This window comes from Rhodnius prolixus, unplaced genomic scaffold (genome assembly GCF_049639745.1).
Source record: "Rhodnius prolixus isolate KJV_2025 unplaced genomic scaffold, Rpr scaffold_23, whole genome shotgun sequence".
In the NCBI taxonomy this organism is placed as follows: domain Eukaryota; kingdom Metazoa; phylum Arthropoda; class Insecta; order Hemiptera; family Reduviidae; genus Rhodnius; species Rhodnius prolixus.
Genome location: NW_027411627.1, coordinates 1,381,048 through 1,397,128, shown reverse-complemented (window position 1 = coordinate 1,397,128; position 16,081 = coordinate 1,381,048). Strand labels below are relative to the sequence as shown.

The following is a 16,081-nucleotide window of genomic DNA, read 5'->3' as shown; positions in this document are numbered from 1 at the left end:
TTATGCAGTCCCTTGTATTGTAATTGGGCAGTTGTAAAAAAAAAAAAATGCTGGAATATCAGCAGATGCTGGAGAAGAAAGCTTTGCCGGCCTCTTGTAATCTTCAATTTAAATAATTATTTTAGTTACTATGACCTAGCTAAGAGCTCAAAATTGGGTCAATGATAAACCCCCAAGTAAGGAAAACGACTAGCAGTGTGCACCAAATAATCTTGCAGAAATCCCTTTCTAGCCCTGCTTAAAATTTAAAAGCTGAAAATCAACAAAAGCATTAGAAAATCTGTTGCAAGCAACTTTTTTCAAGTTAATTAGGCCTTCTCCATACTTATTTAAGGTATGTTCTAGAAAACATAAGAGAAGATTTGAAGAATTGGGAAGAGATAATGGTCTGTGATGAATCTAATTTTAAATATTTTCTTCGGTCAAAAAGAGGTTGTAAAGAAATTGACGAACAAAGTTTCATCCAAATTTAAATAGGAAAGGATAGTGTTTATGAGTGGATACTTTTTAGCATTTTGGTTATTTAGTAGGGATAATGGATCAAACTGTCTATGGAGATATTTTGAAGAAGAATTGAAAGCAAACAATGAAAAATTGAGAATCTTCAGAAATTTTAACTGAAAATCAGATGCATAACATTGTTTTAATTGTCCTAAAGAGATTAAAATTTTAACACATTCATCAGATTTCAATCCAATGGACAAATGTAGACAACCTTAAGAGTTCAGTTGGTGATAAAAGGAAATATTTAAAAGTGCAACTAAAGAAAATGGAAAATTCTTACTGCTTGTACCCAAAACTTGGTTCATACATTCATTGTCCAACCCTATAAAAAGAAAGAAAAGATGGCGAACGAAATATAAATTAAGATATTTTTTTTTAAACTCTGATTTCTGTATAAGTGTGGAAAAATCAATTAGTTCATTTTGTAAATAAGTTATATTTTCCAATAGTTTGTCCGCACTATAGTCACCCATTGTTAAAAGAATTCAGGTACATCTCCCCTTTTCTTTTTTTATTGTTTTTCTAAGTCAGCTCTATACTTTTTTTTCTTATCCGAGTGAATACATTACTTTTGGTAACACAAAACTTTGTAAATACCGTTCTTCAGCTCTCAAGTAGGAACGAACTTTCAAAATTAAGGTGAACATTTTATTAGTGCTAAAAGTAGTTTATTTTCGACTTCTTTACACAAAAATCGGTGAATGCCAATTGTGTTAAGTGAAATATTCTCACAGTATTACATAACTCTTATAACCTAGGGGAAGGTAGTACAGTGGAGATAATAGAGTTAGCCATCTGACCCATAAATGCGCACCAGATAAAACAATATTTTTGTTTTTTAAAAGATAACTGTAACAATTGGAAATCGAATGATGAAATAAATGATCATTTGCTTTCTTAAGATCATTTGTGATTTTATCAAGGCCAGAACGAGATGTCGCTCAAATCTATTGAATTACTTTCTAAGCATATTTCAGTTATATCCAACTTCAGGCAATCAACGTTTTAGTAGATTTGTACGTTCAACCTGAAATTATCTTTCAATTTTGCCTGGTTGCGTAAATGTGGCAAAAATTCATAATTTTGAAATATACTGCCAATTTTAGGAACAATTTGGTGATGTATTTTACATGTTAATTATATGTGGATAGTATAAAAGAATTTCACGCATCAGTGCTTTTCAATTTTTGTTGTAACTAGTTAATTGTATTTCGTGAAGTAATATACAATGGTGCAGGAAGATACTTTTGAAGAGATTTTTACCAAAGAAGAACACCTGTTGATTAAAGATGAATATAACAGACTCAAAGGTACAATTCATTTTTATTTGCTGTTCATAAGGTTGATTTATTCAACGTTTTAAATATTAACCTAATTGGCATTTTTGCCCAGAATAATCCCATACTTCTTTGGAACTGAAGCTAGCATATCTCCCAATCTATTTATGGATCTGTTTCAAAGTGAGCTCAAATTCTATTGATTGTCCTAGGTGGATTATGAAATAGAGAGTGAGATCTCTTTTATTAGTTATCAAATCAATTGCCTGTAGAACAATTCCTCCCAAGGATTTGGAATTATCCTTATCTGTAAAAAACCTTACGACTTTGAAATATTCGTTCTAGCAATAAGTAATAATAATAATGGCTGTTTATACTCTAGGGTCGTAAGTAACATTCATTTGGGCATCAGTTATATGAATATTTGAAGGTACCATTGGTGTACATTAGTCTGAACCTCTTAATTTTTCGTTTCAGTAATAAATGCATTTATTTTCCCTGGAAGAGCCGAAAAGTTTTCACAAAATCTATGACTTTTTTTTATTAATTAAGAATTAATGTAAAAAGGAAATTTAATTTAGATGGTTTATTTAGCCCAAGTTTTACTTTAATTTCATAGGGTGGGAAGCAAAAAAAAAGAAGTTTTATCTGAAGTATTTAATATTATACAAACAGAAAAAGTAAGCTTCCTAATCACTTCTGGTGTCCTATGCTGCTATTCCTCTGATGGCATGCCAGATTAATAAGTGGAGTGTTCTAGAGAGGTTGTTTACACCGTAAGCACAGAGGTTCTCTTAGAGAATCCCAGGTTTTGGCGAGCTGGAAGATTGGGATAACCACCCTAACAGTAGCCCTTGTCGAGGATGTATTCCGCGTTACGGTTTACACATGTACAAATCTGCACTCAGATTAAAGGCCTTAAATTTCACTACCAGTTTGTTTGTAACAGATCTCTGCTATTTGGATCATACTGGAGCTGCGCCGTATAGTAAATCTCAAATCCAGTCCGTAATGAATGATTTAATGGAAAATGTTTATAGCAACCCCCACTCTGGCAGTCTCACAGGCAAACACAGTTTGGACTCAATCGATCAGATTCGATACAAGTAACTTTTCCAATATTTCATTGTGCAGCAGGTTTTTTTATTGTGTTATTATTTACATAATAATATTTAACTGTAGGATACTACATCATTTCAACACGAATCCTGATGAATACAGTGTTGTATTCACGTCAGGTGCTACTGCTGCTTTGAAATTAGTGGCAGAATCCTTTACTTGGACTATGGATCATCAAGAAAGCTTTCAGAATGAGTGGTACCCGAAAGGTTGGTTTATATTCACTTTTTTTGCTTCAATTATTCTAATTATTGTCTCCAATAAATCAATAGCTATCGTTACAAATAAATATCAGGAGGCCTTAATTAAACACTTCGGCACGGAACGCGATATTCGCGGAGGGCTACGATGTGAAAAGAGGACCTATTTGTATAAAATGATATTTTTTCTACTGTGAGACACTTGAAGCGAACCAATCTTTATCACGTCGGCAGGCGATTTAGGTACAAATTACTGATTTCTACGTGATTAATCTTTTCAAAATGGTAAAAAAAAGAAGCGAAAAAATGTGCGTATTTGTTGACACTTCCTAAGAATTTTGATTTTATAGCAGAAATATGGATAGTTGCCGGACTAAATATTATATTAGTTCCATTCTATTTATTCTGATTCGTCCTGAAACGATTTACAGAAATATGTACTTTATTTAAATTTCTATACAAATAGAAGAACTCTGCACAGAAAAATTAAAACAGTAATAAATAAAATATCCTTATTTTTATTTAAGGAGAAAAATCAAGGATAAATGATTTTTTCAAAAATTAAAAATAAGGATATACGGTTTATATGATAGTTTAGCATGAGGTCAAATCGTTCTAATTGAAATTACCTGTTTATTTTAAGACTGAGATATATTGAGTTATGTGTTAAAGTCCTTTTCAAATAAACTTCTATTTGACATTACAGAACGGTTTTCCAACAGATCTGGTGGTGATTTTGTGTATATGGAAGATAATCACACTTCTGTGTTGGGTATGAGAGAGGTGGTTAGTCAGAATGGAGCGAACGTTAGATGTCTGCAGCATAATGAGACGTTGGATATCTTCCGGAGCGATAAGTACAGTACAAAAGATGACGAACTAACTGACGCTAATTCTTTGTTTGTCTACTCCGCTCAGTGCAATTTCTCAGGTGTCAAGTATCCCTTATCATGGATAAACAAAGTAAAATTGGGAATTCTGGATGAATTCTGCGGGAAGAGGTAAACTTTAACTTAGAACTTGAATTTTGCATTCTCCCCAACATGATTTTTACTTGAATATTTTTGAAACAAGTTAAAACGTACAGTTTCTGGTTTTTAAGAAGTTTGCAGTAATTTTTTGAGTTTGTTGATTAAAAGAAAACCTCCCAAATTTTCAAGTTTATTATGTTTTCATTAAGGACATCTCACTGAATTCTTTTTCAGAAGTAATTGGTATTGCCTACTAGATGCTGCTTCATATATCTCAACTAATTCTCTTGATTTGAGTATTTTCAAACCAGATTTTGTATGTATATCATTTTACAAACTGTTTGGTTATCCAACGGGATTGGGCGCTCTCCTTGTTCGTAATACAAGCGCCCAACTTCTTCACAAACCATTTTATGGTGGAGGTACTGTCTTGATTGCTCTTTCTTCAGAAAATTCATACATTCCACGTCCTAATCTTCATGAAAGGTAAAATTGAAAGAAAACAAACCAAAATAAAGTGTGTCAATAAAGAATACCTTCAGCGCAAAACTTTAACAAATTTACTTTTAATTTCAGATTTGAAGACGGAACTTTAAATTTCTTATCCATATTATCTCTTGATAGCGGATTTAAAACTTTGTACTCTTTAATTGGCGACATGGAGAACGTTTCAAAGTAATTAGAAAATCCTTATTAGGACATTCTCTCAGTGATTAACGTTATTTTTATTTTTATTTTTGTTTGACTTTTCAGACATTGCTTCAATTTAGCAAAGTATGTGTTTTATTCTCTATTAAAGTTACACCACAGTAATGGCTCCCCGGCTATACACCTTTATGCAGATACTCCGTATGAAGATATTAGAACACAGGGAAATATAGTCAATTTTAACGTTTTACGTGCGAATGGAGACTTCGTTGGATATGCAGAAGTATGACAATGTTAGCTTGATATTCTGTAGAGTAACAAAGGTCACAAGTTGTGGATGTTCAATTTGAATGAGTTTTACAAATTCTGGTGTAAACTTAGATTCTCTTACTCTCCGCTTACTTTCTCAATGATTTTATTCTAACTCGCGAGATTTTCAAACTGCGCGCGCAACACTGAAATGAGTGGCCGGAGAGAAGCTTGTCCTCCATTACTGCCATAAAATATATTTTACTGAAGAAATAATTCATTTAAAAGTTATTGTTATAAGTTACTTTCTGTCAGTTAATTAATTTTTGTGGCATTAAGAATTTTTGTTCCTGTTGAATAAAGAGAGACATTATTCTAGAGCAGCATGGACCTTATCCAATTGTTGAATAGAACAAAGTAAACGCTGTGCATAATGCTTTTAACCGTTCATTCAACTAAATGAATGAAACAACGCAGAGACTTGGTTACTTATTTTAGTTTTGTACTGAAAGTATTTGCTGATTTTATGTATACTTTATGCGCAGATACTGCACTTGGCCAACTTACACGGCATCCAGTTAAGGACAGGTTGTTTCTGTAATCCAGGGGCCTGCCGCCGTCATTTGGGTCTGACTAGCAGTGATCTTAGGAAGCACTATCAAGTTAGTTTTCAATTATAAAATTCATTAATAATGTTGCTTTGCTCCTACAATTGTAGTGCCAAGAATACTGTTTACCTGTGTCTAGTCTGGACATGTATGTGGGGACGACAAGGACCTGGTCAACGGCGTACCCACTGGTTCTGTGCGAGTGTCTTTTGGACCTTATTCCACAAAAGAGGACGCTGATAAACTTCTGGAAATGATAAAGAAATGTTTTATAGAGCCTCCAGGACTAGAAAGAATGCCATTCTTTTGGCGTTTCATTGCCTCTAACCTTAAGAATAAATTTAATCCTATTGAAAATAAATTATTGGAATTAAAACATTCAGATTTCATGAAATATATTTACTATTGTGAATATTCTGGAAATCGTTTTGGGGACCACTGTTCTTTAACGATTCCTCAGGCCAATGAACCAGATTATGAAAATGCTCAAAGGTAAACAAGACTTGAATTTTTTGGTTTGGTATTCCGTAAAGAAATATATGTTTTCGATGTGCCTTCTTGCAGATTGAACCGTTCTTACATATCACACATATTCCTCTATCCTGTGAAATCTTGTGGGAGATTGTCTGTTTCTAAATGGCAGCTTACCCAGACAGGCTTGAAGTAAGCTAATCTAATGCTTATTGTGTAACGCAATCAATCTGCATTCTTCACTTACCTGTTCTTGTTAACAGGTATGACCGTAATTGGATGATCGTGAATTCTTTTGGAGTAGCACTCACCCAGAAAAGGGAGCCTAAAATGTGCAAAATACGCCCAAAAATTGACTTCCAAACTAATAGGTTGTACTTAAGTTTTGAAGGTTAGTTTAACATTAGCGATAGTTTTAAGATGTTGTATAACTGTTTTAGTCTTATTTCCAAAATTTGAAGGTGATACTCAACATTGCGATTTCAACTGGAAGTCTTTAGTATCAGTCAAAGAGTTTTCTATTAAACTTATCCAGCTATCGTTTAACCAGTGGGCAGAACCAAGTTTTTTTTTGTTGTTTTTTTTAGTTCTGCCTTTTGTGATCCAAGTGCCATAAAAATCATTTATCTGCAATTGTCTAAATGTAAAGCGAATTACTAAACGTCCCATACAATGTATTAATTCCTTGTGGCGAGAAGAATTTTGGAGAAAATAAGATATTTATTGCATAATTTCTTTTACTTTTTCTCTATGTTTTGGAAAAAAAAAATTGCAACTCGAAATTTTGATTTTTGCCCAAAAAAACCTTTGTGAGTTTTTGTCATTTCAATATGTTCAAGTAGCAGTGATAAATTTGACATCTGGAATGGCCAGATAATTACAGTAGAAAATGAAAATGTAAGCTAATTTAATTATTCACCAAGAATAGAGGCACATCAGAAGATTGAAAATCTATTTATCTCCTTCATTAGCAGACCACTTTGACCAGTACGCTCAATGAAGAGTTATGGCCAACTAAGGAGATTAAGGAACCTAAGACGTTCCTCAATGAGACGTTCATCCAGTTTCTTTCTTTAATCAGTAAATCATGGATGAACACAGTTATATATATATATATATATATATATATATATATATATATATATATAGAGAGAGAGAGAGAGAGAGAGAGAGAGAGAGAGAGAGAGGAGAGACATCATACCTGGTACGGTGCTGGACGAAATAAATAAACTCCCAAACGCGCTTTGCAAAATAGCTTATTTATTTTGTCATCATTCACAAAACTACAAAATCTCCCAATTGGTTCTTTCTAATCATTAATTTAAGATTTATTGAGCACAAATAAATACCAATCAAAGTATTGTCAAATATATCTAGTTTAAGAAACTTCCAAGGCAGAATTAATTCTCTTTATATTAAAAAAAAATTATTAAAAGATAATGAATTTTACATAAGGCCAAGAAAGAAGAATAAAAAATAAAAAATGAATTTTATATGCTGCTTTTCAAAGATCATACTTTTCAGAAAATTGTTCTAGTTTAGAATAGTCTGTCACTAATTTGGTAGTGAAAGGATAATAAATTTGGTGTCTTCATGTTGCCAGATTATTCCTGAAATAAACATCTATTTTCTTGGAATAAGTTTCGTCCCCAAGATAATTTGCAAGAAGAAAACATATTTTTAATACTATAACCTGCCCTCTATATATTTAAGACTATGAGCTGTTCTAATAGGAAGCAAAATTATTAAAAATTCAGTCAAACACTTAATACTTAAAAGTTTGTATTGCAGGGTATTCAGATATCTATGTTGACCTAGAGAATTCGTACGATGGCTATAAATCTAGCGTGTCCTTGTGTCAGAGCAAAGTATGTGGCGATCGCATCCATGGTCTGGACTGTGGAGAAGATGTAGCTTTGTGGATCTCGACCGTTCTGCATCGGCCCGGTCTACGTCTGCTTAGGCAGTTCAATGAAGAAAGTAGACTAAATAAGAACTCATCAGGTAAATATCTTCCTAACATATTGAACACCCACCTTCAGAAATTAAACACTTTCTCATCACATCATTGTTTGCTGATATAAATTTCAGGCTCGCTGTCGCTAGCTAATCAGGCCCAGTACTTGCTTATCAATGAGGAAAGCGTTTTCTGGCTGGCTAATAAACTTAAAGACCCAGAATGTCCTAAGGTACCTTCTATAACATATACAAAGGTGCAGGCCAAAGTTGAATTGACCAAACATCAAAGGGAGGTGTTCTACACCTCATTTGTGACGACAACATTCATATTAACTACGATCCGATTTTAATCTATTTTCGTTGAACTGATGTTGGTTCACAACAAAGAATCTCTCGGGAGAAGAGGTGGCTACTCTTCCTTCTAAAAAACATTTCCGTGTTATGTCCAACTTCTCAGCGAGTTCTACATAATAATGGAACGTTCAATGTTTTGATTCAATTCCCAAGTTCGTTGGAAATTCTGACTCCCGGAAGTACCTTCATTACTCAATGGATTTGTTTTACATTTGTGTTATTTTTCTCGACAGTTTACTTTAAATTTTCTTTTGAAAATAAATATTAATTTGAAATATTATCCTGAAAAAAAAAATAGTTTTGGGCATTTTGTGATGTGTTAACTTTTTTGAAGAGTTATAGTCTGGTTGACTATAATTCTATCTTCATTTGAAATGAATTAACCATTTATTGCTAAATTTATCTGATTCTAAATATCACCAAACTATTCAACCAATGCAATGCTTGCTCTGAAGACAAAAAAAAGTTACTTGTTGCGGTTAACAATAATTGTATACAATTTGAAAATTTCAGGAAAGTATGCTGGACAGGTTTCGCTGTAATTTCGCTATATCCGGTATTAAAACACCGTTTGTTGAGCGAAGTTGGGAGAATGTAAGAATTGGAACTGTTAACTTCACGGTGGGTGTTAGATTTAAAAGAGAAAAATAAAGATGCTGATTATTTATAAGAATTGAGCCTTAAAGAAGACATTACTGTTGTTTCTGACTAGGTGGACGGGCCTTGTAGCAGATGCCAGATGATTTGCATAAATCAGGATACTGGAGATTACAACAAAGAACCATTAACAGTGCTATCTGCTAATTTTAAAGGGAAACTGAAGTTCGGCATCTATCTGTCCACTAGTTCACTTGAAGAAGAAGAAGAAGCTACTCTTTCTGTTGGTGATACTTTTCAAGTTTGTAAATAATTATTAATTAAAAAGTTTTGAAAATACACACTTGCAGATATAAAAAACAAAAACACTTTCCTTCAATATTCCAACCAACATAGTTTAAATAATTTTTTTTAATTAATTATGTAGAAGAAATGAATGTATCATAGACTGTGATGCTGAAAATTTGAAAGGTTATGTAGACCTAGAAGCCCGCACCAGGACACACAAAAGGCTTTAATCTCCATTTGATTTTAAATCGCAAGAAGCTGAAACTTTATATTTAGATTGGTAGAGGGGAGCTAACTGTAATGTAGCGAACCAAATTCCTCAAACGGAAGTATCACTTTACTAGGCTCATTTTTTATTTTTTGGAGGTTTTCTCATAAATTTTCTTTAAACTTAGCGTACACGTTGTTTTCACATATTCTAAAACTTGAAATTAAAAAAATTCCCCAGGAAAATTGGAAAAAGAGCACTTCTAGGAGATGGGTGGGTAGCTTTTCCTCTAAAGGACCATTTGATTGTGGAGTTTTATTTTCCGCATATTAAATACAAAGAAGCGTTAAATGTCTGGCTGAAATTCGAGTTTCATTCTTACCAAAATGGATTATTCACTTTTTCCCTAAAAACCTCCATTTTAATTAATATTCTACCATCGTGTCACTTTCAAGTATGTTATTATTAGGATAATAGTTTTAATTGGTAAGTATAAACTCGGAGAGTCTGAAGGACAAGTGACCTTGAGAGGAGATAGTGGTATAATGAGTGTTTACCCTCATTCTTTAAAGAATGTTTGCTGGCTTATAAATTAAATAATAATTGTTAATTAAATTAAAAGAAAAGAATAACAAACTGCTTATTTAGATAAAATTAAGTAAAAAACTTTATTTAAATTTAATTTTTAAAAAGAACTATATAAACAATTCTTAAAAGAAGTTGACCAAAACATGAATGATGAACAATGTTAAAAGAACAGCGATTAGCCAGACTTCTCATACTGTTCACATTGCACAATACTTGGTAAATATGTAGTCCAAATACCACATTGCAGCAAGTTCAAATATCTAGGAATTTACAACTTCTAACTCAAAAAACGGAAGTGCGGCTCACAAGCTGTAACACATTACAGGCGAGTTTTTTTCGGCTTCTTCGACGATCTCAACTTCACAGGCAAAGTTGTCCTTAAGGGAGTACTAGCGGGGGAAAGCACATGTTCTGCGCTGTAGCTTCCTTCTTTGACGCCATCCTTATCTTTGCAAGTCAACAATTCTTCTATTTTGGCCAATCCTTCATTTGCAACTTCCTGCAATACATAGTACGCGATTAATAAATTTTATCCAAAATATGCTATAACTGTTCGGAACTTGGTACTGTTTTGGAAAAGAAAATGTAAATATTCCCTAGCAATTCTTTCTATCAACGCTATTTGTTAGGATCGAGCAATCTGAAGAAACTGGGAGTATCTAGTACAACTGAACCTGCCAAGTTAATGGACAAGTTCTCCAGCATCTTCCAGCTATACCTCAAGCTAAACGCTTACTTTGATGCCACTAGCCTCAGGTTAATTGCAACTGTTATAATGAATGGTTGCCAAAGCGGTTGATAAACCAGTCTAGTTGTTGACCGGTGGAAAGAACTCATTTTAAATTACAAATTTTAATGGTTCATGAATGCAGACTCATTGTCATGCTAAAAACATTCAAACTTATTTTAACTAGCATCGGTATATCGTTGTTACCAAGCATTTGTAATCTCACTTAAGAAAGGTCCCTGGAATTCGCAAACAGAGCGTATTACCCAAAACCCACCACCTAGAGGAAAAGTTCCTCAGCAACGTTCTCAGCACTTTAAATTTTTTGTAATAAATCTACTTATCAAATTAAAGCCTGTTTCTTGACATTGTAAACAAGATTACGACTTATCAATCATTGAGTATTCACCAAAAAGAATGTGACCACACAGAGGGTTTACTGTCGTACCATAACGTGTATAGTATAATAAAATATAGGCTCTTCAATCGTTTAGCAGAAGAAACCTCCCAAAAGTATGCATTTTTAAAAGAGCCAAAGTTCCTAGTTGAGTGTTCTACCAAAATAAGAAAAGCAACTTTAACCTTCAAAATGTTTAATTGTGCTAGGTGTGAAATGGGCAGTTTCTTTTCACTTGACCATTTGATTTAAGAACTGGGAGACCAGAAACAATTACTAAACTTCATCTTCCAAGGTAGCCTTCTCCTAAAGGCTTCTAATTCGAGATCAAAATGTTACCTTTGCATCCGAACATATCTACATTCAACTCACATCATAATTCAAACAAAACTATACATGTAAAATATTTACCATAAGATTTTGTTTAAAATTCTTCTGTACATTATTGAAAATAGCAACTATAGCACAATGCACTGGTGGGCATAACAACCTTTCGTTCATGTGAGGAAGAGCTTCAATCAGTTTTTTTAAACATTTCTCATTATAATTTAATTGATTTAAACAAAATGCTAGATCTCTCCATTGACGTTTATCAGTTGCCTCGCACAGACGAGTGCATAACTTCTCAACCAGTAATTCATTTTGCCTTTCTTTGCCAATCAAGCCAAGAATAAATCTGTGAATTTAACAAATTAATTATATCAATAATGATAAATTTTTTTTTATTGGAAATAAAATTCAGAGTTAATTAAGAAGCTAAGGTGAGACATGCAGCGCAATCAACTGGCAAACTTTATACACTCTTCATTTGCTTTATTAAACTTGCACATTACTTTAAACGTAATTGTGTCGTATAACGTAATTTTCACGAAGAAACTGGGTTTTATTAAATTACATTCTGAGTATCATAAATCGCATTTTCTTTTCCAAGCAAGCGGAAGCGATCATTTCGTATTTTCCAAATACAGAGCATCCGCAGAAAATACGTTCTGAGTTCCTCGGAATTGGAAAAAAATCGGGTAGGAAACGCTTCCTCGAGGTTTTAACTTATATCTCCTACAAATGCTAAATTTCCAATTTAGTATTATACACATTAACTCTTACTAAAGTTTTATAGTTTGTAAAGCCGAACAAACCCTACAATATGTTAACGAATAATTTACTTACTTCATAATCCTATCAAAAACTTCAGTAGTAATAGTTTCAGATCGTTCAGGATTTGATAATCTTGAGATAATATCTGGAATAATGTTGTACAAGGTGTTTCCTTTGCGTGCAAGATCAATAAAGAGGCTGTGTACTTGCTCTGAAAAGATTACCAGAAAATTAACATATAGAAAAAAAATTACACAAAGTTAGATTAATATTTATTCATATTATTAATAATTTCATGAGCATTTGTTTTTAATTTAAGACGCATCAAAGAATGAGGTAACGAACGTTTTCAGTTCCCTACCGACCTCTAGAAAGTTCTCGTTACAAATAACAGAAACTGGTCGTAGCAATAAAAAATTTAAGATTCAAGCTCTACAACTCCACGTAGGTTAAAGGTATGTTAATCGTCTGTGTGGATATACTAATCCCTATGACATCCAGAGTCTCTTTGGATAGAAAAAAAACAAGCCGCGACAAAGTCACTAATTCTAACACAGACTTGAGTCACCGAGACTAAAAGCTGTCCAAAAAAAAAAAAATCGAACAATAATCTTAAGGGCCACAATCAGCCAACATCAGCCTGCTCCGACCGAAATTCTAAACCAAATTTCCACAACGCGCTAACAATCCGAGATAAAATTAATGGCGTTTCCTTCTCTAGATCTCGAACTGAACAAAAAGAATTTGGCACGAGGCTCTTAATGCAGAGGTCTTCTTATCCCATGACGGCTAGTAAGGGATCCAACTAATGGTCTGAGAGATGGCAGTGTCAGATTCAAAATCATCTTACTTTCTTCCTTGTATGCAGCCTTAATCAACACGCCGCTCATCCATACAAGATTATGCACTGAAGTGGCCCATTTCTAGAAGCTAGTTAGGTATGTCTCAAAATACGACAGCAGCAAGTTCGGTACCTCTATCCCACCTTCTAATTTCCCTAAACATCCATTTAAAAGTGAATTCAGTTCAGAAGAACTAGAACTTGCTACAAGAAACTTCCTCCAGAATACCGAAGCATTCCAGCTCCAACTTGTTAGATGAAGACATTTTGTGCATATACCATCCGAGAAGCAAAGTGCGTAACAGCTTCGCGAAATACAGAGTACATACCTGAAATAGAAACTTCTGTATCTTCTAAACATAAGCATATTTCAGCCACATGACCACGGACTTTGACCATCTCTCGAGTCACAAGGTGACATATCACGACCACTGTGTTCTTGCGCACTGTTACACTCGTGTCACTAAGTCTGCAAAGATCATACAAATAAAATTTTTAATAGTACGGATTCGCAATTTATTTATTATTTATACGCGATAAAACAACCAGGTGAATTCCATTCAATGCCACTTTTCTTTCCCTCATTTTTTATTCTCACTTGCCACCCACACGAGGAATAATTGGTTTTAGATTTTGAATTTACACCGGGAATATTCAATTAGAAGTTCTCTGAATAAGAAAAGAGAATCACAAATTAATTATTTTGGATGAAACAAAATTCAAATTTAATATTTTACAATAAAGTATTAGTCTAAACCCAAAACTAGTCAAGGGGCGACATTTGGAGCATAGGCCCAAAAGTAGAAGTTTTAGAGTAGTAAGTTTAAAGAAAATCGTTAGAGCCATTTTCTGAACAACTCGGAAAAGTGGAAAATCCTGGTGGCCAAGTGCAACTTTCAAATGCTGAAGATGCTTCAATCTCATTAATTAATTGCATTAAAAAATTTTATCTTTTTTTAAATTTAACCAATAAATATTCTTATAGAGCAAAATGAGTTAAACTACAAGAAACAGAACAATTTTAATTGGCAATTTGTCACTAAATTGTAGTACTGAGAGAAGTAGTTCACAGCTAAGGCATATACCTTGTAAAGAGGTGAGGTGTCCACGGCTCTATTACATTTGGATACCTCATCAGCAGATCACCAATAGCCAATACCAAATTTCCTCGAACCGTCTCTTCCTTTGACTTCTCCATTAGCGTAACCAATAACTAGAACAGAGTAATAACAACTATGATCGAGAAAGAAGTTACATTGCTATGTCCATGCTCTACTCCTACTTTATTTCTAAGTTGTGAGACTCCACTTAACTTCCAGTCATGCAATATCCCAAGTTAAAAACGTAATCTCGCTCAATTTCAGCAATTCTGTTTTTCAATGAAGCTTCCTCTTAGTCAAGAGTATTAGGGGGGGGGGGAGAACAGCGTTCAATGAATCCTGTAATAGTTGAAACTACCAATGAATTATTCGGATCTCAAAAGATCTGTTCTCTTAGAGTACAGACCATGCACAGTTTGGGAGGTTCGCTCCCATTTGTTGTCTTAAATTTTTTCTGGGCACTCACAACGTAATTGGTGTTCCATCAGAATCAAAATTCAAATCACTTCGTGGATCGCACGGGGGTGCCAAATAATCACAAACCAATTGGCAACTGATCATCCCAAATGATAGATCAAACCTAAACCTTATACATCAATATCATAAATGCTCACTGATTTCATGATTTCTGCAGATTTCTTGACCTGTGTTCATTACTGACCTGAATTTTATCCTCACAAAATGCTTGTGACACCATCATGTATTTAGCCAACGTAGTTGCTGCTGCAGCCTTCAATGTGCCAGAGTACGGCTCCTTTACATTCGTGCATACTTTAATGGCCACATCTCTGAAACCAATGAAAATAAAGAGTTCATGACGTGTCGACTTTATATCGTCCAACTATTTGAACACTAGTTGCAAACAACATTGTAACAGATTCACTTTCATAGACTGATGAGAGATAAATGTTGTTTGTCCCTGTAAAATGTGTAATGAACATCTACCGTCTAGTGTAAGAACCTGCCACAAGTATAGTGCTGAAATTAAACAAGTCGAAGACATTTTCTCTGTTGTGCCAGAAAGAAATGTCATCAAGTGACCGTAATTCATAATTGCCTCAATCTGGTACGAACAACAGCACGTAGTTCAGCCTGACTCCCCAAGAAGATGATTCCGCTGGGTTTTATGATCATAGCCCCATTCTGGTTCGCACAATATAATAGACAACGTATTAGAATTCTCTAGTTACCAATGCGAATAAATCAGCTGCAAGTAATATTTAATAACATTTTAATTCTGCTTAAGCAAGGAATCCTGAAAGGCATGATAAATTGGCAGATGGTGAAAAAATACAACCTGATGTGAGCATTTACTGTAGGCTCTTCAGTCACTAGTTCTTCACACAACTGAGTGACTGCATTCATAATGGCATCGTCTTCAGCATCGCGGTATTCCGCTTCAAATTCATCCTAAAAATGGAAAATAAGATTTTACTAATTCATTATCCACAGTGTAATATTCTTCTAACATTGATTATAATGGAAAGTGATAAGAATTAAACCTTATTTTTCAATGCTATAATGCATATCAAAAAAATTCTTTAAGTATTAAGAAAAGATCCATGGACCGTAATAAATATGAAAAAAAAAATTATTTACACTAAAAATCTAGTCAATAAATAGAGAAAATAATAATAATTTACCTTAAAAAGACTAATTGCTTTAGAATCGAGAAAAATAGTTTTTGTTTTTTATCAAGTAAATTTTGTTATTGATACACTTTTTTATTTTATTTATTTATTTCTTACGGAGTATTTTTCCCCCTCACATACTTTCGTTTGGTAATTTTATTATTTCTTTTCTTTGTCATTGGAAATATGACTTTTCTTCATATATGTAAAAAAGAGAAATAATTTTAAAAACTTGAAAATTAATCAGGA

At 33.6% G+C, this 16,081-nt stretch overlaps 2 protein-coding genes across 6 annotated transcripts in view; one reads left to right on the top strand and one right to left on the bottom strand.

Moving 5' to 3' along the window:
- The first annotated feature begins 506 nt into the window (after nt 1-506).
- Nucleotides 507-9,298, top strand: mal (molybdenum cofactor sulfurase). 3 transcript variants are annotated; one of them, XM_074139340.1, is made up of 15 exons: nt 507-1,814; nt 2,731-2,887; nt 2,964-3,109; nt 3,807-4,101; nt 4,306-4,557; nt 4,648-4,746; nt 4,825-5,002; nt 5,514-5,630; nt 5,716-6,068; nt 6,141-6,239; nt 6,311-6,438; nt 7,839-8,051; nt 8,139-8,236; nt 8,874-8,981; nt 9,073-9,298. In XM_074139340.1, exons 1-15 carry the CDS (start codon nt 1,733-1,735, stop codon nt 9,268-9,270), a joined length of 2,523 nt encoding a protein of 840 aa, XP_073995441.1. In that variant the 5' UTR covers nt 507-1,732; the 3' UTR covers nt 9,271-9,298. The 3 variants fall into 3 exon arrangements, 2 of the variants coding, with proteins under 2 accessions (XP_073995441.1, XP_073995442.1); XR_012461631.1 differs by lacking the exon at nt 8,139-8,236; XM_074139341.1 differs by lacking the exons at nt 507-1,814; nt 2,731-2,887 and having other exon boundaries at nt 2,968-3,109; nt 3,823-4,101.
- A 795-nt stretch (nt 9,299-10,093) lies between these two features.
- The window catches only part of Cap-D2 (CAP-D2 condensin subunit), a 33,811-nt gene continuing 27,823 nt past the window's right edge, over nt 10,094-16,081 (bottom strand). For all 3 annotated transcript variants that reach the window (XM_074139337.1, XM_074139338.1, XM_074139339.1), the window contains 7 exons: nt 15,499-15,611; nt 14,863-14,989; nt 14,187-14,314; nt 13,431-13,570; nt 12,333-12,471; nt 11,577-11,841; nt 10,094-10,540 (listed from right to left, as the gene is read on the bottom strand). In XM_074139337.1, coding sequence (XP_073995438.1) covers nt 10,361-10,540; nt 11,577-11,841; nt 12,333-12,471; nt 13,431-13,570; nt 14,187-14,314; nt 14,863-14,989; nt 15,499-15,611 — 1,092 coding nt within the window. In that variant the 3' untranslated portion in view covers nt 10,094-10,360. The remainder of the gene's footprint in view (nt 10,541-11,576; nt 11,842-12,332; nt 12,472-13,430; nt 13,571-14,186; nt 14,315-14,862; nt 14,990-15,498; nt 15,612-16,081) is intronic.

Bases quoted from the DNA above. Each gene is read 5' to 3' on its own strand.
- mal (XM_074139340.1), top strand. From the start codon at position 1,733: ATGGTGCAGGAAGATACTTTTGAAGAGATTTTTACCAAAGAAGAACAC. The intron at 1,815-2,730 runs GTACAATTCATT...TGTTTGTAACAG, and splicing joins TGAATATAACAGACTCAAAG to ATCTCTGCTATTTGGATCAT. The intron at 4,102-4,305 runs GTAAACTTTAAC...ATTCTTTTTCAG, and splicing joins GATGAATTCTGCGGGAAGAG to AAGTAATTGGTATTGCCTAC.